The sequence below is a fragment of the Crinia signifera genome, chromosome 1 (genome assembly GCF_055691185.1).
Source record: "Crinia signifera chromosome 1, ASM5569118v1, whole genome shotgun sequence".
Lineage (NCBI taxonomy): Eukaryota > Metazoa > Chordata > Amphibia > Anura > Myobatrachidae > Crinia > Crinia signifera.
The window spans coordinates 338,809,850-338,835,519 of NC_139217.1; the positions used below are offsets into that span (position 1 = coordinate 338,809,850).

The 25,670-nt window shown below is 43.4% G+C and overlaps 1 protein-coding gene across 2 annotated transcripts in view; it reads right to left on the reverse strand.

The window, feature by feature from the left end:
* Nucleotides 1–224: 224 nt before the first annotated feature.
* Nucleotides 225–25,670, reverse strand: part of SART3 (spliceosome associated factor 3, U4/U6 recycling protein) — a 53,653-nt gene continuing 28,207 nt past the window's right edge. Inside the window, exons 9-19 of one of the 2 annotated variants that reach the window (XM_083145797.1) lie at nucleotides 24,530–24,637; nucleotides 23,175–23,252; nucleotides 20,990–21,048; nucleotides 20,476–20,585; nucleotides 17,360–17,472; nucleotides 12,734–12,810; nucleotides 12,455–12,623; nucleotides 11,759–12,201; nucleotides 9,148–9,300; nucleotides 1,766–1,947; nucleotides 225–895 (exon numbers count right to left, since the gene is read on the reverse strand). In XM_083145797.1, coding sequence (XP_083001923.1) covers nucleotides 718–895; nucleotides 1,766–1,947; nucleotides 9,148–9,300; nucleotides 11,759–12,201; nucleotides 12,455–12,623; nucleotides 12,734–12,810; nucleotides 17,360–17,472; nucleotides 20,476–20,585; nucleotides 20,990–21,048; nucleotides 23,175–23,252; nucleotides 24,530–24,637 — 1,670 coding nt within the window. In that variant the 3' untranslated portion in view covers nucleotides 225–717. Of the gene's footprint in view, nucleotides 896–1,765; nucleotides 1,948–9,147; nucleotides 9,301–11,758; nucleotides 12,205–12,454; nucleotides 12,624–12,733; nucleotides 12,811–17,359; nucleotides 17,473–20,475; nucleotides 20,586–20,989; nucleotides 21,049–23,174; nucleotides 23,253–24,529; nucleotides 24,638–25,670 lie in introns of both variants that reach the window. The other variant, XM_083145789.1, reaches the window with a different exon arrangement.

The following is a 25,670-nucleotide window of genomic DNA, read 5'->3' on the forward strand; positions in this document are numbered from 1 at the left end:
TTCCCTCGTGGGGGTCCACGACATCCATAGAGGGAGAATAGAATAGGTGGCTCGTGTAGCGAGCCACCGTGCCCGCAGCGTGGTGAGCGCAGCGAGCCCGCAAGGGGCTTTGTTGCGCTCACCATGCTGTCTGAGTCCGGGCAGTCGGATCCAGACTGTCGGAACCCCATACCACAACGCTCATTAACATGAGACTGCATAATAACTGCAAAGTGCACACAAAGTTAGAATGGCATAGGAATAGCAAATGTTTTAATCCAGTTTTGTCCAATGCAAACATATTGTAAATTTCACAGGGAAAAACAAAAACATGAAATAAGGGAAAAAACATAAAATGCCCATTTTGGGTTTGTTCCATTGTGACCTTTGCAACAATATGTGATCAATAAACAATCCGCAACAGGTGTAAAAACATACCCAAACAGACCGATATTAGCTGCTCCTACATTGCCTTGCCTGCCTCAATATGAGGGAAATGAGGAAGCCTACAGTCTGTGCTATTAAAAAAAATAAAAAGGTAAATCAGAATAGGAACTAGAAAAGAAAACAGAACTGTACGTATTAATCCCCAACTCTAGAGCCCTACAGGGCAGATTCTGCAGTTCAGTCATTCAGAGGAGCTGTGAGCAGCTACAGTCATGAATAAGGACACAAAGGGTATCATCGACTTGTTCACATTTTCCCATTGTACGGACTGGGGCTTCTCTTTCTAAATAATCACTTCTGGAGCAGCATCCGGGCAAAGTCTGCATTGGACATTTTTCGAGGTTCTCCTTCAGCACCAGTGGAAGTCTGTGGTAGTTGAGGGGTACCATTTTCTGTTTTTGTGGTTGGTGCATTCTGGCGATGTAGTGAGCGTGGTACAAGAGCAACCTGGGTTCTTCCTTTACCCCTTCTGTTAACCAAAGAGAGACTACTTTCAGTAGCAATACTGCAAGTTATGATCACCTTCCAAACACTGTAGCCCCCATTTATCAGAAGTCACCAGAAAGTACTTTTTTTGTTATATGCAATAAATGCTTTTGGAAACCACTTAATTTGGGGTTTTAAAATTGGGGAACGCTGATACTAGGAGATAAATGTATCACACTTGCACAATACATTTGGTTAGAAAGTGTTCTGCTTTGCCTCTTTACCAAGGAAAATCATGGAAGCTGCTGTACCAAGATGCATTAACGTATCAGATGCCAAAGTGTGGGAGTGCAAATCCCCCCTCCCCTCATAGCGCATCAGCCTAATGCATCAACTCTCTCCCACAGCTAGCTCACAAACAGGTGCAAAATCTCATGTGCAGCTCGGAGCAAAATCAGTACATTAGATGTGTGCTAGAAGTTATATTAAGGAATTGCATACAATTAATATCGTCCACAATTATGTTTAACCCCTTGAGTGGTGGGTTTTTCTGGGGCAGGACAAACCTACCAGAAATACTCACCACTTAAGCTGCAGCCACTGATCTTCTGCAACAGCCCCTGCTCCCGTGGGGCTACCGTCCGAACACATGAATGCCCAGGGGCTCCAAAGGGGCCCAGAACTTCCCGAGCAGGGCCTGGCTTCAGCAGGGACAGCCGCAGGGAAGCCCCGGGGAGGTATGCAATGGGGGCAGGTATGTGACAGTGGGGTGTAGCAATGTAAGGGATGTGCGTGCTCCTAGAGGTGGTGCACAGCTGGAGGCACCACTGGCGCACACCTACTTATCCGTGGCATGCCCAGAAATTTTCTGGGAGAGACTGAAGATTAAACAAAGCCAATATGTTATACTTACGCTCCATATGTTTGTCGTGGAACCATAGGCATTGATGAAAACGCAGTTTCACCTGTCCGTTTTCTCATTGGAGGATTACTAATTGCCACATTAATTTTGTGATCCTTAATTATTGTGCCATCTAACTTGTTTACAGCCTTTGAAGCCTGGGCCTCATTTTCATATTCAACATATGCCATTCTCTAAAAATTTAAAGAAAAAAAAAAAAGGGAGTAAACTCATATAAAGTAACATTCATAGAAAAGTCCATTAAGACATTATGTTAACCCTTTCAGGTCAAACATCTAGTCAGGCCCAACAGCCCTAGTGCTAGTAGATCCAATGGTGAGCCACTTTAAAATAAGAACATTAACATCGTTCAACATTTATTTAAAACCATAAAAAATTACAATTAAATTTAAACATTTAAAACAGACTGAATTGCAAAAAAATATTGGACTGCAGTATGTGCAATGTGGCTTTGCACAATCCATTGTTAACACTATTAAATGTTCCTTATATGTTTATATTTAGGATCACTGTAGAACTGCAGCAAATAAGTAATTTTGAGGAGTGTAGGTTAGCCTTTCTGGTTTCAGGTGTGTAAAATTAAGATTTATGAATGTATTAAAATGAAAGGTTTCCGCTTTCTTAGGGACTGCTCACATAACAGCCATCGCAGAGCATTAATAGGTCCATGTGTTAAGGAAAAGTGAATATAGAGCTAACGCTGTCTCTGCATAGGCGTTCCTCTGGGGGCTGCTCTTGCTGGGTGAAAGGTTGGTAGGGGCTGTCGGAGGTGGCCCTGGCCCCTCCCGCCCTCTCACCCAGCAAGAGCAGAACCCAAGGAACACCTATGCGGAGACTGTCTACAGAGGCATCCACGGTAAGGACCAGCACTGTCCCTGTCTCTGTCCTGCCACCCAGTCAGCGCTGTTAACCCTGACTGCACCGCTTTCACCAGACCAATCATCGACGTCAATGCAGCTGTCCCACCCATCAACTTCCCCCATGGACTGAACATTGCCCGCCGCGCTACTATTGGCGCTACATCCATCAACCTCCCCCAAGGACATAACGTTGCCCACTGCACCACTAACAGCAATACTAACACGATAAGACGCCTCTGCGTCCCGAGGCCTTGCGGGAGTCCTAGTGAGATGGCACAGAGGTCACTGGTCAGCACTCCCCTCGATTCTGCTGTTGAACGTGTGCTTGTTTGTCAACAAGATTGACGCGTTGTCCCTCCTTAGCAGTGCTAGGTCTTGAATTGCAGGCACGTCAGTCCTCTGCTTCACGGAGACATGGACTGACATCAGCATCACGGACCCCCTTGTTTCCCTGCCTGGTTTTAGTCTCTTCAGGGCCGATCGCTCCATGGAACTCCCGAGCAAGTCCAAAGGAGATGGTATCTGCTTTTACATCAGCGACAGATGGTGCTCGGACGTCACGATACTTGGCAAATCATGCAGCCCCAACCTGGAGTCGCTTAGCATACTCTGCAAACCCTTCTATTCCCTCTGAGAGTTTGCCTCCATCATCCTCCGGGGTGTGTCTATATAACCTCAAGCCACTGCAGTCGACGCCATCCCCCATCTGGCTGCCAACATATCTGGAGCTAAAATTACCTGACTCGCTGGTCCTGGTGCTTGGGGACTTTAACAGGAACAACTTAAGCCAGGAGCTACCCAAATACAGACAACTAGTTTTGTGCCCCACCAGAGACAGGCGGATTCTTGACCACTGTTACTCCACAGTCAAATCCGCATTCTGGGCGATCCCCCCACGCCGCTCTTGGCCTATCTGACCACTACCTCATCCACCTCCTCCCCACCTACAAGCAGAAGCTGAAGGTGGCTAAGCCAGCCATCAAGACTGTCAATAAATGGACAAACAAGGCCAAACTAAAACTGCAGGCCTACTTTGACAGCACGGACTGGGGCGCATTCGAAGCCTCAGGCTCCGACCTAAACGACCTGACCGATACATATCTTCGAAGTAGCTGACATAGGCAGTGACTGTGCATACAAGCCTTGTTTCAGTGCTCAGCTCAGGGAACTACTTCGAGCTAAGGAAGTGGCCTTCAGAAGTGCCGACAGAGTGGCATACAACCATCCCAGGAACTCCCTCACAAAGGAAATCAGGCAGGCAAAGAAACAATTCTCAGACATCAAAATTGACAGCCAACCTAACCACCGTTGACCCCGCAGCTGTATGGAGGGGACTGCATGCCGTCACTAACTGTAGTAAGACACCCAAGACCTCCGACATACACCAGAACATCAGAGGACCTGAACCTCTTCTACTGCAAGTTCGAAAAGGATGCACCCTGCGATCTTAACCTCCCCCCTCTGCTAACTCACTCCACTAGCAACCCTGCCCCAGCTCTACAGTTCTCCCCCAAGGAGGTGGAGGAAAAATTCAAGTGGGCCAAGCCCAGGAAGGCTGCCGTCCCTGACGGACTGTCACCATGCACCCTCTGAGTCTGCGCTAGCTAGCTCTCATTTTCTGCAAGATACTAAATATGTCCCTGGAGCATCGCAGCCTTCAGTCCTGTCTCAAATGCTCTGTAATCGTACCAGTCCCCAAGAAACCCAACAACACGAGCATGAATGACTACAGGCCAGTCGCACTGACGCCAGTGGCCATGAAAGCGTTTGAATGCCTTGTGCTGGTCGGTCTGAAATCTATGACTGACCCCCTACTGCACCCCCTTTAGTTTGCCTATCGGGCAAACCACTCCTTGAAGACGCAGTCAACCTAGGCCTGCACTACTCACTCCAGCACCTGGACGCCCCAGGCACATATGTAAGGGTCCTGTTTGTAGACTTAGCCTGGCCTTTAATACCACTGTTCCCAGCATCCTCCGCCCCAAACTACTAAACCTTGGGATCCCTGATGCTCCTGGATAATTGACCACCTGGCTCTTTTCCGACAAAGTCCGAGCCGGAAAATTCACCTCGCAAGTGCGGCTCACCAGCACGGGGCCCCCCAAGGCTGCATTCTGTCTCCCTCTTCGCCCTGTGTACCAGCGACTGTGTCTCGGTGTCCCAATTAGTCAAGATCCTAAAGTTCGCCGATGATAAGACAGTCATCGGCCTCATTAAGGATGGTGATGGATTGGACTACAGGGACGAAGAGGCACTGTTAGCCCAGTGGTGAAGTCAGAACAACCTGGAGCTTAACCTGCACAAAACTGTCAAGATGATCATTGACTTTAGGAGAAAGGCAGCCACCATACTTCCACTCACTATTGGCGGCAGCGTTGTGTCAATAGTTGACTCCTTCAAGTTCCTGGGGACCACCATCTCCCGGGACCTCAAATAGAACTCGAGCGTGGATGCCATCATTAAAAAGGCACAACAACGCCTGTTCTTCCTGAGACAACTCAAGAAGTACAGCATCCCTCAGAAGCTCAGGTTTCTCTTCTATTCCAGGATTATTGAGTCACCACTGTGCTCCTCGCTAATCGTCTGGTATTAATCAGCCAGCGCGAGTGATAAGCAAAGGCTCCAAAAATAGTTAAAACTGTGGAGAGGATCATCGGAACGCGCCTATCATCGATTTACGATCTGTACCTGGCCAGAGCTAAAAAAAACGTGCCAAGGATCCATCACACCTCGAGAAGGAAGTAAAGGGCTATTCCGTCCAAGTCCAACAGAAGCCTAAATAGTTTCTACAACTCCGCTGTGTGCCTTCTGAACTCCTAAGCTGTACAGACTTTTAAATCCTACCAGTATACCTTCCCCTGTGCCCTGCCCCATCTACTATCATAATATCTTACGGTTTTATGCTTTCGATTTTCGCTTTTTTTTTTCTTTCATGATGTAACGCCTTTTTTATGTGACAAATGTATTATTTTTGCTACTCTGGCTGCACTGTACTCCGCAACAAATTCCTAGTATACGCAAGTATACTTGCCCATTAAAGTTGATTCTTATTCAGTTTCGGATCATTTCTCTTTGTGACTCATGCATTGCCTGAGAGATGGATATGAACAATGTTCTCAAAGTCAATCCCCAAAAGGCCTGAGTTTGTATTTTTTTGTAGTATTAAGCTGGGTACACATATTTACAATTGTCGGGCCGTTCTTCCGTTCCATCCCGTACGAGCGATAAACGGCAAAAAACTGTCTTGACCGTCCATACTCGGTCGGTCGACGGTTCTTTGCTGTTTAATTTTCATCTGACAGGACGGCCTCATATAGGAACAAAAGTGCAGTGTGTACGCACGTTCGATCGATATGCTGCCGTCCTTGCGACTATACTGCCAAAGCTGGAACGCCCATGTGGGCGTTCCATAGCTACATGATCTCTCCTACAGATATAGTTACACTATAATAAGTACATTGCATTCAGAACGCACACATGAATAAATCATGTGTGGAGGTGACAGGGTTAATGTAGTTTGCGGAGCCGCGGCTCCGCTGCTCATGATATATCAGGCTGTCACAACATAAAGGAATTTAAGAGGCACAAGCAGACAGACAATACAAGGCACAGTTGCTAATATTTCAATATGCATTACATATTGTGACACACACGGAGCACCAAACTGCTATAAAGCCGGGTATGCGACTAGTCAGTTTGCGGTAGTCACCCTGCCAAACTGCTATAAAGTCGGGTATGCGAGTATAGTCAGTTTGCGGTAGTCACCCTGTAGTCGCATACCCGGCTTTATAGCAGTTTGGCAGGGAGACTACCGCAAACTGACTAGTCGCATACCCAGCTTTATAGCAGTTTGGTGCTCCGTGTGTGTCATATTATGTAATGCATATTGTTTTGTAATAGCCACATTAACAGGAATTTAGATTAAGTTCCCCCAATAAACCACCAGCAGCTGCTACGTTGTCGGGAAAATTCACATTAACTGCGGTAGCTCTGTTATTTATATCCCCTCATATATAAATATATATGTCCAGGCTCAAGTTAGCAAGATATATATTTATTTATTTAACAGAGTGTGGATCTGCAAAAATTAATTGCAAATGCAAGGAGGAAATATTTAGGCATTTTCTGAAGGATCGGCGCATACCCGGCTTTATAGCAGTTTGGTGCTCCGTGTGTCACATTATGTAATGCATATTGAAATATTAGCACTGATAATACAGCCTATCCGGTCACTAGGAACCGGATAGGCTGTATTATCGGTGCTAATATTTAAATATTAATTAATTTGCAATTAATTTTGTTGTTCTCCCGGCAGATCCCCCCCATAGAATTACGAGTTATTACACAGCAGCTGCTGGGGGGTTTATTGGGGGAACTTAATCTAAATTCCTGTTAATGTATCTATTACAAAACAATATGCATTACATAATGTGACACACACGGAGCACCAAACGGCTATAAAGCCGGGTATGCGACTACAGGGTGACTACCGCAAACCGACTATACTCGCATACCCGGCTTTATAGCAGTTTGGCAGGGTGACTACCGCAAACTGACTATACTTGCATACCCCGCTTTATAGCAGTTTGGCAGGGTGACTACCGCAAACTGACTAGTCGCATACCCGGCTTTATAGAAGTTTGGTGCTCCGTGTGTGTCACATTGGGGTTTATTCTAGTTCATTCTTTCTGACAAAATCCTTCTTAGATTAACTAAACCATGTGCACTGCAGGGGGGCAGATTTAACATGTGCAGAGAGAATTAGATTTGGGTGAGTTATTTTGTTTCTGTGCAGGGAAAATACTGACTGCATGATTTTACACTTCAATATAGATCTCACTTTGAAGAAAAGCCCCACCCAAATCTAATTCTCTCTGCACAAGTTATATCTGCCCCACCCGCAGTGCACATGGTTTTGTCCATCTAAGAAGGATTTTGTCAGAAAGAATGGACTAGAATAACCCCCATTATGTAATGCATATTGAAATATTAGCAACTGTGCCTTGTATTATCCTTAGCCCAGTGGTTCCCAAACTGTGTGCCGTGGCTCCCAGGGGTGCCGCGGAGCACTTGCAGGGGTGCCCTGGGTTGGTGGTCCAGGACAAATTCAAATGATATATGGTCAAAGTAATAAGGAAAATCAGTACTTGTGACTGCCAATTATAACATGTGGATAAACAGAAGTGAATCATGTTCCTCATTACTCACATAACTGGACCTAAAGAGGACATATAAGCGCAACTTTATTTAATTTAATATTTTTTTCTGAAGTTTTTGGTATCTAATTTTTTGCCTAGGGGTGCCATGAAAAAAAATCTGATACTCTAGGGTGCCGTGATCCCAAAAAGTTTGGGAACCACTGCCTTAGCCATTTTAAGGGCTATTGTCTGTCTGCTTGTGCCTCTCAAATTCCTTTATGTTGTGACAGCCTGATATATCATGAGCAGCGGAGCCGCGGCTCCGTGAACTACATTAACCCTGTCACCTCCACACATGATTTATTCATGTGTGCGTTCTGAATGCAATGTACTTATAATAGTGTAACTAGTGTAGTTCATTATTTGTGACTCACCCTAGTCTATATGTAAGTATATAGTAATAGACTGGGGTGAGTCACAAATAATGAACTACACTAGTTGCTGCAATGTAGTATAATAAGTACATTGCATTCAGAACACACACTTTAATAAATCATGTGTGGAGGTGACTAGTCAGCGTCTATATTTTAACTGCGGGACCAGACCGGCATTTCTATATAGAAGTTTAGTCACCTTGCAGGCTGACTAATTTTTAGACGCGTACCCCGTCACTTCTGTTTAGGTTCTGTACTCACGCCTCTTTGTTTCGGTATGCCCTTAACCCAGCCCATTATGATAATTTTGTTCATATATATCGTGTCAAAAGCCCAAATCGAGAGTGTGTGTACAGTGGTACAATCTTTTTCTTGCGACTGTTTGGACGGGAGTACATCGGACGTCGCAAGTAAAATTGTACAGGTGTGTACGCGCGTGATCGGCTGTTGTTTGTGGACAGTCCGACGGGGGTACAGTCGCCCAAACGGTTAAAAGAGACATGGATTGTATAGATATGTACCTAGCTTTACTTTCCCAGTCCTACCCCAACTACAAACTGCACCACTATAAAATTTACAGTTGGTGTTCCAGCTCTATTCTAGTAATTTGTAAATGAGCAATGTGCTGAATGGCAGAAAGGTGAAGTGGAACAAGATAGTATTTCTGGAATTTCAAACCTCTGCTGCACTGTTCAACCATTTAATTGCCTAGTGAATTTGTCAAAATAGGTGCGAAAATTGCCAAGCAAACATTTGTATTAATCATAATGACCTGTAATGTTTACATTATATAGGAAACATTTTTTTTTTTTTTTTAAACAAAACATTTTTTATTTGAATTTATATAACAAATGTGAGACGTTTTGCTGATATTTTGCACATCTCTCACAGAGATGTCGGCACTCAAAGGGTTATAGCATGGCCGCACTCAAATGACTTACCTTCGACTTCCCGGAACGATTGGTTACAAGACGTATCTCTTTAATAGTGCCATGTTCCTTAAAGATTTCTTCCAGCTCTTCTTTGGTACAGAAATATGGTAACCCAGACACAAACAGCTTGTGTTTCTCCAACACTGAACTGTATTTGAACACCTGAGAAAGTCAGATTGGAATTCATTAAATTTCTGCAATATTGCAAGTTCAAGTTTCTATTATTGTTGGCGTTTTAAGTTCTCAGAAGAGCAACCATGTCTTCTGCGAAGAGGTTTACAAGAATGAGAATTATGGTCTGCTTTTTACAATATAAACTTAGGATTCATCATATGGTGACCTAAACTTAAAAGTAGCATAGGGACCACTAAGTTTAAAACATACATTTTATTATGTAATTCTTAAAACTGTTGAAATACGTGAATAAAGTGAAAGAAATTTAAACTACTAAACCTATATGAATGCATTTTAATTCCTATATATATATGGTGTATACTTATTCAGTGTAATAGCTCTATAGTCCATGTGTTACATTCAAAGAACACTGTTGTAAGATGAATGGTTTGGAGCTTTTCAATCAAATGAAATACATTTTGCTTCCAGTTTGCTACAGAGTATCATACATAAGACACACAAGCTGTATATATATATATATATATATATATATATATATATATATATATATATATATATATATATATATATATATATATACAGAAGTACCAACACACTCGCCATTCCTAGGAATGGGGTGCAAACAGCACCCACATCCCAGGGTGGGGTGCGGTGGCCTGTGACCACACACTAGTAAATACAAACACAGGGGGCCCAGCACTCACTACAACAAACTAACTCACCTTAACATTCAAATAATCAATAAATAAATAATGGGGTTTTAGTTCATGAATTGATCAATGCATTTAAGCTTGCAGCCCATCGCCAAGGGACCCCATTTCACTGCAAGTCCTACACTAACTGGTTTTCTTGGGAACCTGGCACCTGCTTACACATCATAGCTAAAATGAACATGTGTTTTTTCTCTGGGTTAATGCTCAACTGCCAAGTAACATGGCTTTTATAAGGTGAGACAATCCCAAACACAGCACCTGAATTAGTATTTAAGGGGCAGCTGTCACAGGTTTCAGGTAAATGAGCTTATCAAGGGTGCATGAGAAAGCTGTTTGCACCCCATTCCTAGGAATGGCGAGTGTGTTGGTACTTCTGTATCTATATATTTGGGTTGATTTTTAATCAACCTCTGTTACTGTGATCATAGCTTTCTCATGCACCCTTGATAAGCTCATTTACCTGAAACCTGTGACAGCTGCCCCTTTAATACTAATTCAGGTGCTGTGTTTGGGATTGTCTCACCTTATAAAAGCCATGTTACTTGGCAGTTGAGCATTAACCCAGAGAAAAAACACATGTTCATTTTAGCTATGATGTGTAAGCAGGTGCCAGGTTCCCAAGAAAACCAGTTAGTGTAGGACTTGCAGTGAAATGGGGTCCCTTGGCGATGGGCTGCAAGCTTAAATGCATTGATCAATTCATGAACTAAAACCCCATTATTTATTTATTGATTATTTGAATGTTAAGGTGAGTTAGTTTGTTGTAGTGAGTGCTGGGCCCCCTGTGTATATATATATATATATATATATATATATATATATATATATATATATATATATATATATATATATATATATATATATATATATATATATATATATATATACACATACATACATACAAACACACACACACAGTACATACATACAATCAATCCATGATATTGAGCTGGACTGTTATATAATTATACATTTATTTTTATATGTATTTATATTTGATATGTAGCTCACTGTGACTCGATTTGTTGTGTTACTACACATAAATGTTTTAAATAAAGCCTCTACCTGCTAATTTCTAATAGCTTCTAATCAGATGGTATAATTAATACATGTATTTAATAACCCACCTCCAGAGCCGTGTGATTGCCTTACTCACAGTATTAGTACAATTCACACATCGCTATCACACAGCTTCATAAGTCTCAGTCAACACAATTAAATATGCAGCATCTATAGATTATCGGGCTAGCGCCCACACCCTCTTTAGGTAGTAACTATAACAGCAGGCAAGCTGGCCCACGCTGTTTGTGTACCCAGCTACAGCAACTTTATAATCATACTGCTCCATCACATGCATCCCTGCCCTGACCAATTACCAATTACTGCCTCACACAAAATCAACACGCATCTCCTGAAATACTATGTAATGCTGTGACTCTGATTAGATGTAAATTGTGCTTTCCCTATCCAAACCAAAGCTGGAAACCTACAAAACAAGAGAAGATTTAAAGCAACATCAAAAAAGTGTTGGCTAGATTCCAATGTACCTCAAATCATAGTTTCATTTTATCACCTGTTCCTTACCTTTTATTATCATGAATGACTGTGGAAAGACTCCAATGAATTGATTGCAGCAGGACACAGGCCGCTGGGAAGGCTTTGCCAAAAAGTACCCCCTCGATGAGCCCCCACATTCACCAATAACCTCAGTGTACACCATTACACACCTACCATGAACTTGGGATCCCCAAATATTATAATGTTAAACCCACCTTAAAGTCTGGATTCTTGTTCTTGTCCACACAAGGCGAAACATACATGGGTCTCCCGTCGACCCCTTGCCGATCCAGTTTCATTGCATCCAGAGCACCTTTTTCGTCTATAAATTCAACATAAGCGTACCCACGGAAGAAGCCTTTGGTAGTATAGACTATTCGGACTTGGGAGATTTCACCGCAGCCAGAGAAAACATTCCTAAGCTGCTGCTCTGGGTCATGCATATTGTAGGACAAGTTGCTGACAAACACAGTTACATTGTCCTTATTAACGTCACGAGGCACCCTGAGCGGTTCCTTTGCTGCGGGGGGCTTCTGCTTGGCTGCTGACTGGACCGTAGTGGAGGTGCTTCTGCCAAATAGCCCTATTTCAGTCTCCATATGTTCTAGCTCGTGGTCTTCAACTGCTGCATCACCTTTCTGCTTCTTACTGGGCCGCTCTGCTGTAATGCAGAAATGCAAACTTGTATGTATACGTAATTAAGGACCACTTTGGAACTTCTGCCATAGTATCCTCAGTGGCTACCTGTTTGACTAAGATCAGGCAGCCAATTTAAAAATGTATGCTCTGTATATGGAGTTACAGAGCATATTATGCTCTGCATAGTGCTGGATCATTTTCTTGTTTTCCAGTAACAAAAAAACTATTTACATTCTAGCAAAATTGTTAACAAAAAAGTAGGAAAAGCTCACCTGGCTCCTCTCCCCACTCTTCATCTTCACACTCCTCCTCTGCTTTGCGTTTATCTCCAGGCTTCACCTTTTTTACTTTCTTTCCAGATTTCTTTTCTGCTCGTGTCTTTTTCCTCTGTTCAGCCTTCTCTTCTTCTTGCCTAGCAAGCATTGCTTCTTTTTCGGCAGCCTGTAGAGAACAGGACAGAAGAGAACTTTTATATTAACAAGCCCATTAAATCAGTACAGCCATATGAAGTGATAGGGAGACAAACATGTCCACTGACACTTGCACCTGACCTTTGCACGTTGCTCTTTGACACGTGACAATCTAGTTTCAATTTTCAAAACCGCTGCATCCCAGTCTTCCAAAGAACCTGAAAGGAATAATTAAAAAAGCTTACTGATCAAATGAATCAGAAATAAGGATAAATAGAAATAGATGTATTTATTTTAATTTTATTTTTCATCTATTATGGGACACAGGAAGAGTCATTACTGTGGGAATTGGCTGGCAGGCACCAAAAGAATTAAAGGTACTCTTTACCTAGAAGGGCGCCCATCGCGGGCATCGCATGTACTAAAAAATCGCATGTGATGCGACCGACGCGATGACCGCGATTTCCCATAGGGAACAATGTTAAATGTCCCAATTGACCCGATTTTCCATAGGGAACAATGTTAAATGGCCCACAGAGGCCAAATAGGCACCCTGAAGTGTGAAATGGCCCCCCCCACGACCTTTTCATACCCCCACTATCCACGTCGGCGTGGAGAATAGAAAGTGCACCGAGCCCGAAGCGTGGCGAGCGCAGCGAGCCCCGCGAGGGGACGCGGACACCTTCACAGGTATACGCGTCCCCTCGCGGGCTTCACAGCTGTCCGCTGCGCTCGCCACACTTTCTATTCTCAACTCCACGCCGACGTGGATAGTGGGGGTATGAAAAGGTCGTAGGACGCGTACCGCTGCGTTCGCCACGCTTCGGGTTGACGTTGATCGTGGGGTGGCGTTAACAATTGGGGGGGCCATTTCACACTTCAGGGTGCCTATTTGGCCTCTGTGGGCCATTTAACACTGTTCCCTATGGAAAATCGGGTCAATTGGGCCTTTGAACAGGAAAATCGGGTCAATTGGGACATTTAACATTGTTCCCTATGGGAAATCGCGGTCAGCGCGTCGGTCGCATCGCATGCGATTTTTTTCCCTAACGATGCCCACGATCAAAATTGTGGGCGCCCTTCTAGGTAAAGAGTACCGAATTAAATTAAAACTCCCACAGTGCTTGACCTCCCAAATCCCCTATACCCTGCCCCCAAGTCCACCAGTTTTTTTTCTTTTGGTGCTATGGCAGATTCTGGATTCTGGCTCTCACAGTTTTTCTTTCTGTAAAATTCTATATTTTATTATTTAATTATTTTTACACTGAGCGGCGCCTTTGGGGATTAGGTCGCAGGGTGCTGCTGCTCCAACACCCAGCGGGGAGATGGCAGAACCAGCACAAGATTGGCCCTCCCCATGGCTTACCCCCATCCAAATCTGGGGGGCGAGTATTACCGGAGCTACTTGTAGCAGCGATCCCTCTACGCATCTTGGGATTGTGGGGTGGGGGAGGAGGCAGACGCAGTGTAGACCTAGTGGCCTGTATCTCCTCAATAGACCACCAGGGCAGTGCAGCAGGGTAGGCATGCAGGTTCCCTAGGATTTTAGCATCTGATATGGAGGTAGTTAGCCTGTGGCTCCTCCCCCATCCCTGGGAATTGCCAGTAGTTTTATACCCCATTCTCACTGCAAGGCAAATTCACGGGTCTAGCATTTCGACCCAGTAATTTGCCTTTTAACACAGGTTTTTTGCAGTGTAAACGGGTGTCTGTATACGGATCTCATAAACGCGTAAAACCCTTCTTTTTACCCGAATTTGAGACCTGGGTATGCAGACACAAGTTGACCCATTCTCACTGCCAAAAAACCCATGTTGAAAGGCAAATTACCAGGTAGAACTGCTTAACCCGAGTATTTGCCTAGAATAGAGAACGGGGGTCCGTTACTCTGCTCCTCCTCTGATTGACCCCCCCCTCCCCATCTGCTGCAGATGCACAGGGTGTCTGTTCATGCTTGAATGAAAGTACTGGGATCGATGGTAGCTATGTTCAACATGGTCGAATACGCTCTAATGTATTCACGCTCCCGCAAGTGGGAAAGGCTTCACAGGTAAATTATTCACGCATTAAAATCATTTATAATATAATATTTATTAAAAAGAAGACAATTCATATGAAGCTTCAATTCGTAAAGTGCACTTAATTGGAACAACAATCATAGACAAACAAGACTCACAACACATAGCAAATAATTCATATAGGCTACTTGCGGCTTTCTATAATGGCTAAATAGCTATAAGAGGCTTTAGATGTTTTAAAAGTTCCTCCAGGGGCAGTAAAGTTACCAGTAATTGCAAATTCCAAATTTGCCAATACTAAAGACCTAACACCAATACTAAAAGAGTGTAACATCTTTACAGCCATTTGGCATTTACAATTATGCGGGACTGGTAACTATAACACTGTTACTGCCTCTGGAGGAACTTTTAGAACATCTAAAGCCTTTTATATCTATTTAGCCATTATAGAAAGCCGCAAGTAGCCTATATGAATTATTTATTATGTGTTGTGAGTCTTGTTTGGCTATGATTGTTGTTCCAATTAAGTGCACTTTACAAATTGAAGCTTCATATGAATAGTCTCCTTTCAAATAAATATTATTATATTATAATTATAATGTGTGAATTATCTACTGAGTAGGTCTGCGCTTCTTAAAGTGGCAGCTATTTGTACTTGTGGCAGTCTCAATCTCTATTTTTGCAACTCAAGGGTACACACCCTGTGTAGGAAGCAGCAGTCTATACTCTGTTAAATATCCATTTTATCTGTGAGAATAGTACTAGCACCACTAGCGCTTCTATAGTGACCTTTGGGCCACTAACCCCCCTTCCCTTGCCATTTAGGTTGATGTATGTGTCCCCCTCCCCCCAATTGTCCCTACTTCTACAGGTGATTTAGAAATTCCAACCGGAAGGGGAGCAAATGACTTTAGTGGCTCCAGATTGGCCGACATTCCATAGCGTCTACTCCTCTATCAGGATCTTCTATCTCACGGTCCCTGTCTTCATCCAGACCCCTGTAGAGTTGCTTTGACAGGGTTGCACTTGAGTCTGCTATCTTAAGCCAGAAAGGTTTCTCTCAAAGGGTGATCAAGACCATGCTTCAGGCACAGAAGCCTCCTTCGGTTAGAGTCTACTACAGGGTGTGGAAGTCATACCATACTTGGTGTTTTAACAGAAAGGTTAATCCAGAAAATTTTAGTTGTTCACATATTCTGGCCTTTCTCAATCCGGCCTGGACCTTAACTCAAGAAACCCACATTGAAGGTCCAGGTTTTGGAGCGGTCAGTAATTTTTCAGTGCCAGCTGGCTTCTATTCCATCCATGTCGTCTAGAATTTCCTGCAAGGGGTTTTGCATGTTCAACCCCCCTTTACGCATTGGGTCAACACATGAAATAGGTTGACAGGGTTGGAAGGGTTGAGCCGACAGGCGGTATTTCAAGCCCTACCATCCACTAGGTTGTGAAGAGAGAATAGAATAGTGTGCCGAGCATAGTAAAGCACCGTGCCCGAAGCATGGCAAGCGTAGTGAGTAAAAAACCCATGTCTACCTTTTGACTGTCCACCTAGCCATTATCGATCTAATTGCTTGTGTCGATCTAAGCCATTTTGACTTGCAGGGGTCGACCCAATGCATGTTGACCTGATATTGGTCAACCTAATCACCCCTTCCCTCCACAGGACCCTACAGTAGGCTCTGTTTGAGCAGTTACATGCTGTAGATCTCTGCTATCTTTCTTGCAAAACCATATTTCTCCTAGAAATCTCATCAGCATGAAGAGTCTCTGATCTTAGCGCTCCATATTTAGTGTTCTACCCAGATAGGGAGGTTCTCCGCACTAGGTTTGGGTTCTCACCCAAGTTGGTATCGCGGTTCCACATGAACCAGGAGATTGTGGTTCCTGTTTTGACAGAAGGAAATCCATACAAATGTTTCTTGGATGTAGTACGAACGCTTTGTAAATATGTCAAACGTGCTAAAGATGCCTGCAAGACTGACTCCTTGTTTTTATTGCTGGACCCGATCAAGTAAGAGTGGCCAGCATCTAAACAAACCTTGACCAGATGGTTTAGTTTGACTATTCATCAGGCTTACTCTACGGCTAACCTGCCAACTTCGGCAACAGTTACTGCCCATTCCACTAGATTTGTGGGCACTTTGGCTGGAGCCTCAGCTGAGCAACTTTGTAAGGCGGCTGCTCGGTCTTCCACTCAGACCTTTACCTGCTTCTACGCATTTGGCATGTTTGCATCTCTGGATGTGGGCGTAGTGTCCTTTCCGCAGTCCCACTAATAGATACAGCTTTGGAACTCCCCACAGTAATGATTCCTCCTGTGCCCCCTAGTGGACAAAAAAGAAAAAATAGGATGTATGGTCTAACCTTGGAATATCCTTTTCTTTGAGTCCATAGGGGGCACAGGACACCCTCCCTCTCACTCCTGTCTTGCTGGGGGGGGGGGCTGCCTTTATGGGTGGTGTGGGTGGTTTTCGACTGCCTTGACTGATTATGTGTGTATGTTGTACATTCCTTCTTCCTTACCCGCTCCTGCCTTGGGCTTGCTACTAAACTGGCAGGCCAGGGATTGATAGGTAAGGCACTGCGTGAGTTTTAATTTAACTTTTTTTGGTGCCTGCCAGCCAAGCCTACACCCACAGTAATGATTCCTCATGTGCCCCCTATGGACTCAAAGAAAAGGATTTACCAGGGTAAGACCATAAAACCTATTTTTTTCTTGCCAGAAAAAAAATAAAAAAATAATACTTGCCTTCTACTCTCTCCAGTGTGAGAAGTACATCGCACACATGTTCTGGATAGTCCGAAGTGCACTGGACAGCCCGATGCAACGCCTTTCTACAGTGCAGAGTATCACCATGTGCTCTGCAATAATATATATTTATTAATAAATACATTTTACATACAGTTCTAAACTTTTCTCCTGCCTTCTCTAAGGCCACCAAGTGCATAATGCAAAATATGTCTGCACTAAAGACATATGAATGTACACTGAAGTGCTAAATTCATGGGACAGCATTACGTAAAAAGGTAAGGGTAGGTGGCCCAACGTAACGCATATGCCATGTAAATGCCCAGACCTGCATTAGTTATAAATTGGACATCTCAGGAATAAGTACGAACACTGGCTAGGAAGCTCATGGCAAGAGGATGTGAATCATTGGAGTTTGGGTTCACGTGTGGTGCAGACCCTGTGAGGCCATGTACCCCAGTTGTCAATAAGGCACCATGCAAGGCTGGGGGTGATCACATAATGGCCTCATGGCTTAGGCATTGTCTGCTAGACCATCTGATCATGTCATTTGCAGTCCTTCATGTACACCCACAATATACAAGCAGGATAACAGACCGTGTCTTTGTTGTCCAGAATTGGTTCAAGAACCATTCTGGAGGGTTAAGTAGAACGGTAAGGCAAACACTTTCGCACAACATGAACTCAACTGAGCATTTATGGGATGAGGTGGAGATTTCAGGCGGCAGATGATGCATCTCCAGGGATGTCTGATATTTTTCAGACCCTCTACAAACAACTTTACTATTGAGTCTTGTGTTGTGTAGCAGCTAATTGCTGTGTGTCAAGGCCTAAGGTCCAGGGCCGTAGTAGGTATAAAACTGCAGCAAGCTAAAGTAATTAGAGAACGGTCAGCTGATGCCCAATGGCAAAAGCCTCGCAAGCCAAAACGGCCAAGCCTTGCAGGTCACATTTGAGCGATTATTCTATATGGGTTGCACCCCTGACAGGTATCTGAAAGAAACCACAGATAATGCAGACACCCACACAGGTGTCCGGGACTAGAGAATCGCAGAGCCAGTGAAAGGAATGAAGCGCCAACTGTAAACATCTCTGATGTACAATTTTGTGTGACAAGCTGTGCATGTACAACATGTGACTATACAATTTGTGAACGAGTTGTGTGTCAACCCTTGCATGTACATTTGTGTACAATTAGTGTGACAACCCTTGCCTGTCTGATGTGATACAAGCTTTGCATTGATGTGTGCCTGTATCTCTGAGACATAATTTCTGCTCACATTTGAGCTGTAATCTAAGCTGCCTCTTGTAGTAACTCACTGGTAGATTTATTAAACGTCGATCAGGGGAATATGCGCTATCCCCGTGCGTTATAGCAGGGGATAGCGCTTCCCCTGATCTATCACACCCGCCGAGCGTTTACTCTAACGCCGGCGGTGTGGGGCAGGAGGCATAGCGCAGGGGCGATGTTTTGCACTGCACCCCTGCCAGATTTATGAACGGTCGCCAGCTGCAGACGACGATGCCTATACCTAACAGCAGGGACAGCGCTGTCCCTGCTGCTGGGGCTGAGCTGCGCTGGGATCTCGCGAGACTAGCGAGATCCCGCGCATGCGCAGTAAGCCGGGGGGGGAGACGGCGCATCAGTATTAACTGATGCGCTGTCTCCAGGAGGGACATCGCCGGAGGGGGGAGTTAGCGCTCCCCCACTCCGGCGGCAAGATCTTGTCGGTGTCCCCTCCTGCTTCACCTCGCTAATGAGGCGAAGCAGGAACTGTTATAGCGGCGCGTTAGGCGCCGCTATAATAAATCTACCCCTCAGTCCCCTTTAAGGCTGCAAGCCCTCATCTGTCTAGGGAAACAGTGTTATTTTACTGTATAAGCAGCATGGAGAAAAATATTAAGGTATTATCCAACCTCTTTTTGTTGCATTTCATTGAACTCGGCCACTGTGGTTCTGTAAAATCAACCCTCAGATGCCTCACTATGCTGACATAGCTGGCTGCACTGATCACATATGAGTGGGTTAGCTGGGGAGGTTTACATAGAGTACACTTTCTCCCCAAGATGATAGGACAGTCACACAATGAAAACACAGGGGGAATAAACGCAAGTCTGCTCCAGCCCCAGCCTTGAAAGGGATCCAGAAGCAAGGAAACAAGCACACTTGCCAAACAGACCCAGCAGGAATGTAATGGCGCCATCAGTGAATATATAAACTGATATACAGGAATACAAAGCCCTAACAAGCTTTTCAGCGGCTCTCCCCCAGTTAACAATACTGTTCTGTAACTGGAGTGTCTTGAGGAAGCCAGAACGAGCTGCACGCTGTTCCTGGCAGGAAGTGGTGCCGAGTCACTGCTGGTCCCACTCTGAGGTAGCTCCGCCCCCTGTAATGGCGCCGGAGCTACGAAGAATATTTATACTGGCAAATATATTAAACATGTGAAGCCATGCCACTAAGGTCATTCTTTACTAAAACGCTGCCAATGTGTGCAAGGGGTTATCGGATTCTCCAGAGAGGGTCCGTATGCCCCCGTGCATGTGTGCCGCAATAAACAACCGGGGTAGCCCCCTAGCAGGGGACCTGGCTTCTGTTCACCACTGAGACGTCTTCAGACAGGTTAGGGTGTGCGGCATGCTGCGGGCGTGTGCGCCGTGGCGCAATGCCAGGAGGTACACTAACCCATTCTAAAATATGTTCTGGCAGCGGGGGTTCAGAGAAGTACTTGAAGAGGCCAGTATCTGTCCCCCCCTAAGATCCCATGTCATAGGCATGCTGCATGCCCAAGCAGAATGACCAAATAAATGTTTCAAATAAATTGAAGTGCTGGAGTTCCAGAGTGTGCATCCTCTGAGGGGACATTTTTTTTTAAACTGAGCCAACACACTAGTTGACATTTTTATGTGCACAGACTCCTTTGGACGCCCATCTATACACCATCATAAACCCCAGTATCCCTTATGGATTATAGAGAATAAGTATGATAGTAATAGCAAAAAAAAAAATAAGCCATTAAGCTAGCTTCTAAGCAGAGCAAGGGCAGGAAATCGCTTAATTAAAAAAAGATATGAGGTATTTACTAACAGCTAACTCGCAGACCGCTCCTTCTTACCTTTCCAGGTTGTAGTACTCCAGCCACATATTGGCAAATTTGGAATTGCCTTTGGTCATTATACTATCCCACAGCTCTCTGGCTTTTTGCATGTTGTTGCAGTGTTGAGCCTGAGGGATCAGACGGAGAGATAATAGTTTTTCTTTGGAATTTAGATATTAACCCCACCAGAGTTTATCTGTATACACCATTACATTTTTATGTATGCCCTAGTGGGAACAAAACACCCACATTCCAAACTTAATTTATTTGGACTGCATGAGAAGTATTTACTGGGATTTGGGGTTTCTTATATTGAAACTATTGCACCCGATGATACTGGCTCTAGTCAAAACAGAACCAATCAATTGATCAGTATGATGAAAGTTACATGGCAGTGCCTGTCTGCTCCTCTACAGTGCAATAGGAATGTAATTTTTTTTTTTTTTCATATGTAAAATACAAAAAAAACAAAAACAAATTGACAACAGTAATCTGCCTCCTCTGTTGACAGACCTTTAAACAAAAATCTTACCTCTATTCTGGCCCAGTTCTGCATTATGCTACATGAAGAATCTCCACTTTCACTGAATCCTGTGTGGATAAGGGAAAATACAAATGCGATCAAGCACAACATCTATTAAATGAGTAAATACTGAAAAAAAAAAAAATGAAAGTCTGCAAACATATTGTATAGAACATCATTGTAGCATTATTAAATCACTTAAAAGCCTAAACTGTTAAGAATGAATGCAGTGTGGACATTACGCTTGTTCTTATGAAAGTTACTAATACAGATGGTGTAAGAGCATTACCGCCTAATAGCTGTCATGGGAGTATGTATATTCTCCCCATACCTGCATGGGTTTCCTCTAGGTACTCCAGTTTCCTCCCTCAATAATCTGGGTCACCTAACCCAGGTCCCTTTTACAGAGTGGATAGATCCAGATTTCCTAGCACTTGGGGAGGTGCCATCTCTAAGTACGGGCAGAAGAGAAAGGTGGGTATAAACCGGACCAACTTCCTTGCCGCAAACTCTGCCACTGTGGAGCTTGTAATGGTGCTGCTCCTCAGAGCTGCAGCATATTCTGAATCAAAATAGTGCTGGTCTATTGTAGGTGAACTATTGGAGAATACACCCATATAAAACAGATTTCTGAATCCTGAGAGAATGCAAAAAAAAATAAAAAATAAAAAAGACCTTGCAGTCTATTTGGACCTTGGAACATATCAGGTCTGTTCCATACTTTGCAAATAGGACACATTGATTGTAATATCCTTGTCTAGACACAGGGATATAGAATAGGTATAGTGGTTAGCTGGGTGCTGGGCACCAAACAGTTCACCTTCCTTTCCCAGTAGCCCAGACTATCTTCCAAATACCCACCCCCTGTCTATATGACCATTCAAAAAAATGTTTTTCTAAATCAGCACATATGCATTTAAAAAAACATATACTGAAACAAACATTTACCAATAAAGGGAAAAAAAAACTGCAAACGAAGTATGTCAGGGCAACTCCCTCTGTTGGGAGGCTATTCCACTTATCTACTACTCTTCCTCACATTTCCCCTGAATCTTCCTCCCTCTAGTTTCAGTGCATGTCCTCGTGTTCTGTTGCTCCTCTTCCTGTGAAGAATGTCTCCCACCTGTACCTTGTTAAAACCTTGATATATTTGAAAGTTTTTATCATGTCCCCCCCTTTCCCTTCTCTGCTCTAAAGTATACATATTAAGATCTTTTAGTCTTTCCTGGTACGTTTTGTGATGTAGGCCATGCATCATTTTAGTTGCCCTTCTTTGTACAGTCTCTAATGTATTTATATCCTTCTGGAGATATGGTCTCCAGAACTGAACACAATACTCTAGGTGAGGTCGTACCAATGACCTATACAGTGGCATTATTACTTCTTTCTTTCCTACTGCTGACACCTCTCCCTATGCAACCAAGCATCTGACTTGCCTTCTTCATTGCTTTGTTACATTGCCTACCTGCTTTTAAGTCCCCTGAAATAGTGACACCTAGATCGCTCTCTTCCTCAGTAGTTTCCATTATAGTGCCATTTATACTATATTTAGTCTTTGGATTTCTGAGACCCAAGTGCATGATTTTGCATTTTTTGGCATTAAACTGTAATTGCCATGCTCTTGACCATTCCTCTAATCTACCGAGATCCAGAGCATATACAAACTCTGCACAGTTAGGTCCATGGTGGGTATCGAACCCATGACCTCAGTATGGTGAGGCAGTAATGCTAACCACTACACCATCCGTGATACCCAATCTATCTAGCAGAGTCCCATTTTCATCAATAATACAATATTTGATCCATTTTTCCAAAAATGGGAATTCCTCAATACTTTCCTAAAAACAGTTTTTCCTCCTTAAATTATCTGATTGATTCTTCTCTTTGTGTGTCGTTTGTACATGATATTGTATATTTTTCACTACGTTCTCCTTTAATAAATAAAGAGTTAAAAAATGTTTTTTTATCTGATTTAATAATTCAATAAAACCAGACATGATAAAGCCAGCTGGGAAGGTGGCAACAAGCCTCTAGCCATTGCCAAACACCCAATCACTGTATAACAAAGTGGAAGTGTGGGAAACACATGTAATGAAATGTTATATGGACCAAATAATTCAGTGTGCATTATGCTACAACTGGTTACGGAATTAAGGATTTTAATAAAATACAACTCCCGCAGATCAGTACTTACTTTCTTCCACTTCTTGCTTAAGGTACTCAAGTGCACGAACAAATGCAGCTCGAAGCTCTTCAAGCTCTTTACTGGAATCTATAAAGTGAAATGATTAGATTAACATGTATTAAGTATACACAATTATGCTGACTGAAAGGTTTGTGGAAGATCCAAATACACCAAGCTGTTCACCAATTAATTGCGTAGCTTATGATTTTTTGATACTTGTGTATTATCCCGCGAGGGGGCGCGCATTACTTTACATGTATTCCACGTCCGCTCGCTACACTATATAAAATCAACTCCACGCCGACGTGGATAGTGGGGAAATGAAAAGGTCAGAGGACGCGTTCCGCTGCGCTCGCCATGCTTTGGGGTGGCGTGGATAGTGGGGGTGCGTTAAACCTATTTGGGGGACATACAATCATATTATTGTATACCTAATTTCATGGCATCGCACACCCTATAAAATCACATGCGATTTTGCGGCAGATGCGATGGCCCGGGGCTGAGAGAGAAGTGAATAAATTACATAGGAAAATCGCATCGCACGGCACTAAAATGGCCCATGCGATGCGATTTCTTACGCAGAATAGCCCACTAAGCAAATTGCTTAGTGGGCGCCTTGCTAATACACAAGGACTGATTTTTTTTTTTGTGGTTGTGAAAGTCCTGGGTAATATGCTCTTAAAGGATTTCCAGATGCAGAGACCATACCATGGGTCATCCATTATAAAAAATAAATAAAGACTAACTCTACTTGGGTCATGGATAGAGGTGTAGTGTGACGGAATTACTAGACATTCATGAACTTGCCTATCAAAGAGTAAGAGATTAGCTCTTAAGGACCAAGCTTTACAGGATTCCTATGCCATTATTACACTAAGGGGTTTATTTACTAAAGATGGGAGTTCTATTGCAGATGGGATGTTGCTATTGACAACCAATAAGATTTTATATATTATATTCAAGAAGGTGCTTAATAAATAAGTAGAATAGGTTGCTATTGGCAACATCCTGTCTTCAATAGTCTTCTTTGTATTTTAAAAAGTCACTATAAGCAGGAAAAGTACCTTCTTTTACATTTAATAATAGCATTCATTGGCCTACAACAACTTTAATATACTGCTTAAGAGGAGACCATAACCATAATAGAATATCCACATCTCAGTATTAGCAAATACATTACTATTAACCACATTCCTACATCATTTCCATTCTTTAAAACATACATCATTTGTATTTATCTATTATTTTTTACCCAATTATTATGTTGGCACTGTATTGGTTATTTACATTCTTTTTTTCATGACAAGTTGTTGGGCTTAGATTGAGCTTGGTCACCATTACCTGTTTATACATCTAATTATTACCTTTTGTAAAGTCCACTCTTCTTCTAAGATAGTCCAAATAGGACTGCCAAATCTCCACGTAATCTGTGGCTTGGATGAATCCAGCATTCAGAGCCTTTTCAAATGTTTCTATGAATAGAAAAGGGTTAGCACACTTTATAAAATGATTATCTGCATGGAATACATTTGACAATATAGGTCAAAAATAAGATAACCGTTCGATAGGAGTGTGCATAAATTGTTGGTACTGGATAAGCCTCAAGGATTCTAATAAAAGAGCTACGAGAGTTCTGCGGGTATAGAAGATAATATAGGGACTTATGAAGCTATACACTTTATGGGGAAAAATAGGATTTGGGTATTTATTAACAAGTTTCTTGCAGTGACAGCATATTTTTTTTGCAATTTACAATTGTAAAGAAGTTAAATACATTTCTCCAATTCCATTACAGGACACAGGGGTAGATTTATTACTAGGCGATCAGGGGAATCTGCGCTATCCCTGTGCGTTATAGCAGGGGATAGCGTTTCCCCTGATCTATCACACCCGCCGAGCGTTTACTCTAACGCCAGTGGTGTGGGGCAGGAGGCATAGCGCAGGGGCGATATTTTGCACTGCGCTCCTGACAGATTTATGAACGGTCAGCATCGCTGACCGTCCCGCCGCCTGCAGCTGTCGACTTCGCCAGCTGCAGGCGGCGATGCCCTATACCTAACAGCAGGGACAGTGCTGTCCCTGCTGCTGGCGCTGAGCTGCGCTGGGATCTCACGAGACTAGCGAGATCCCGCGCATGCGCAGTGAGCCGGACGGGGGGGAAGGAGACGGCGCATCAGTATTAACTGATGCGCTGTCTCCAGGAGGGACATCGCCGAAGGGGGGAGTTAGCGCTCCCCCACTACGGCGGCAAGATCTTAATAGATCTTTTTTTTAACTTCAATAAATTTTTATTGTAACAGATATTTTTTAAATGGGGTACAGAAAACAGAAAGGGGGACATTTGGGGGGGGGAAGGGGTGTCCAGGGGGGGGAACAAAAATTCACATTAGATTTACTTCTTCGCTTCGCAGAGCGAACACTGCAATTAATAACAATCAGACATAAGTAACAATCAATAAAGGATCCAAATGAGGAGGATATAGGCAATCAAATAAATAGGTTAAA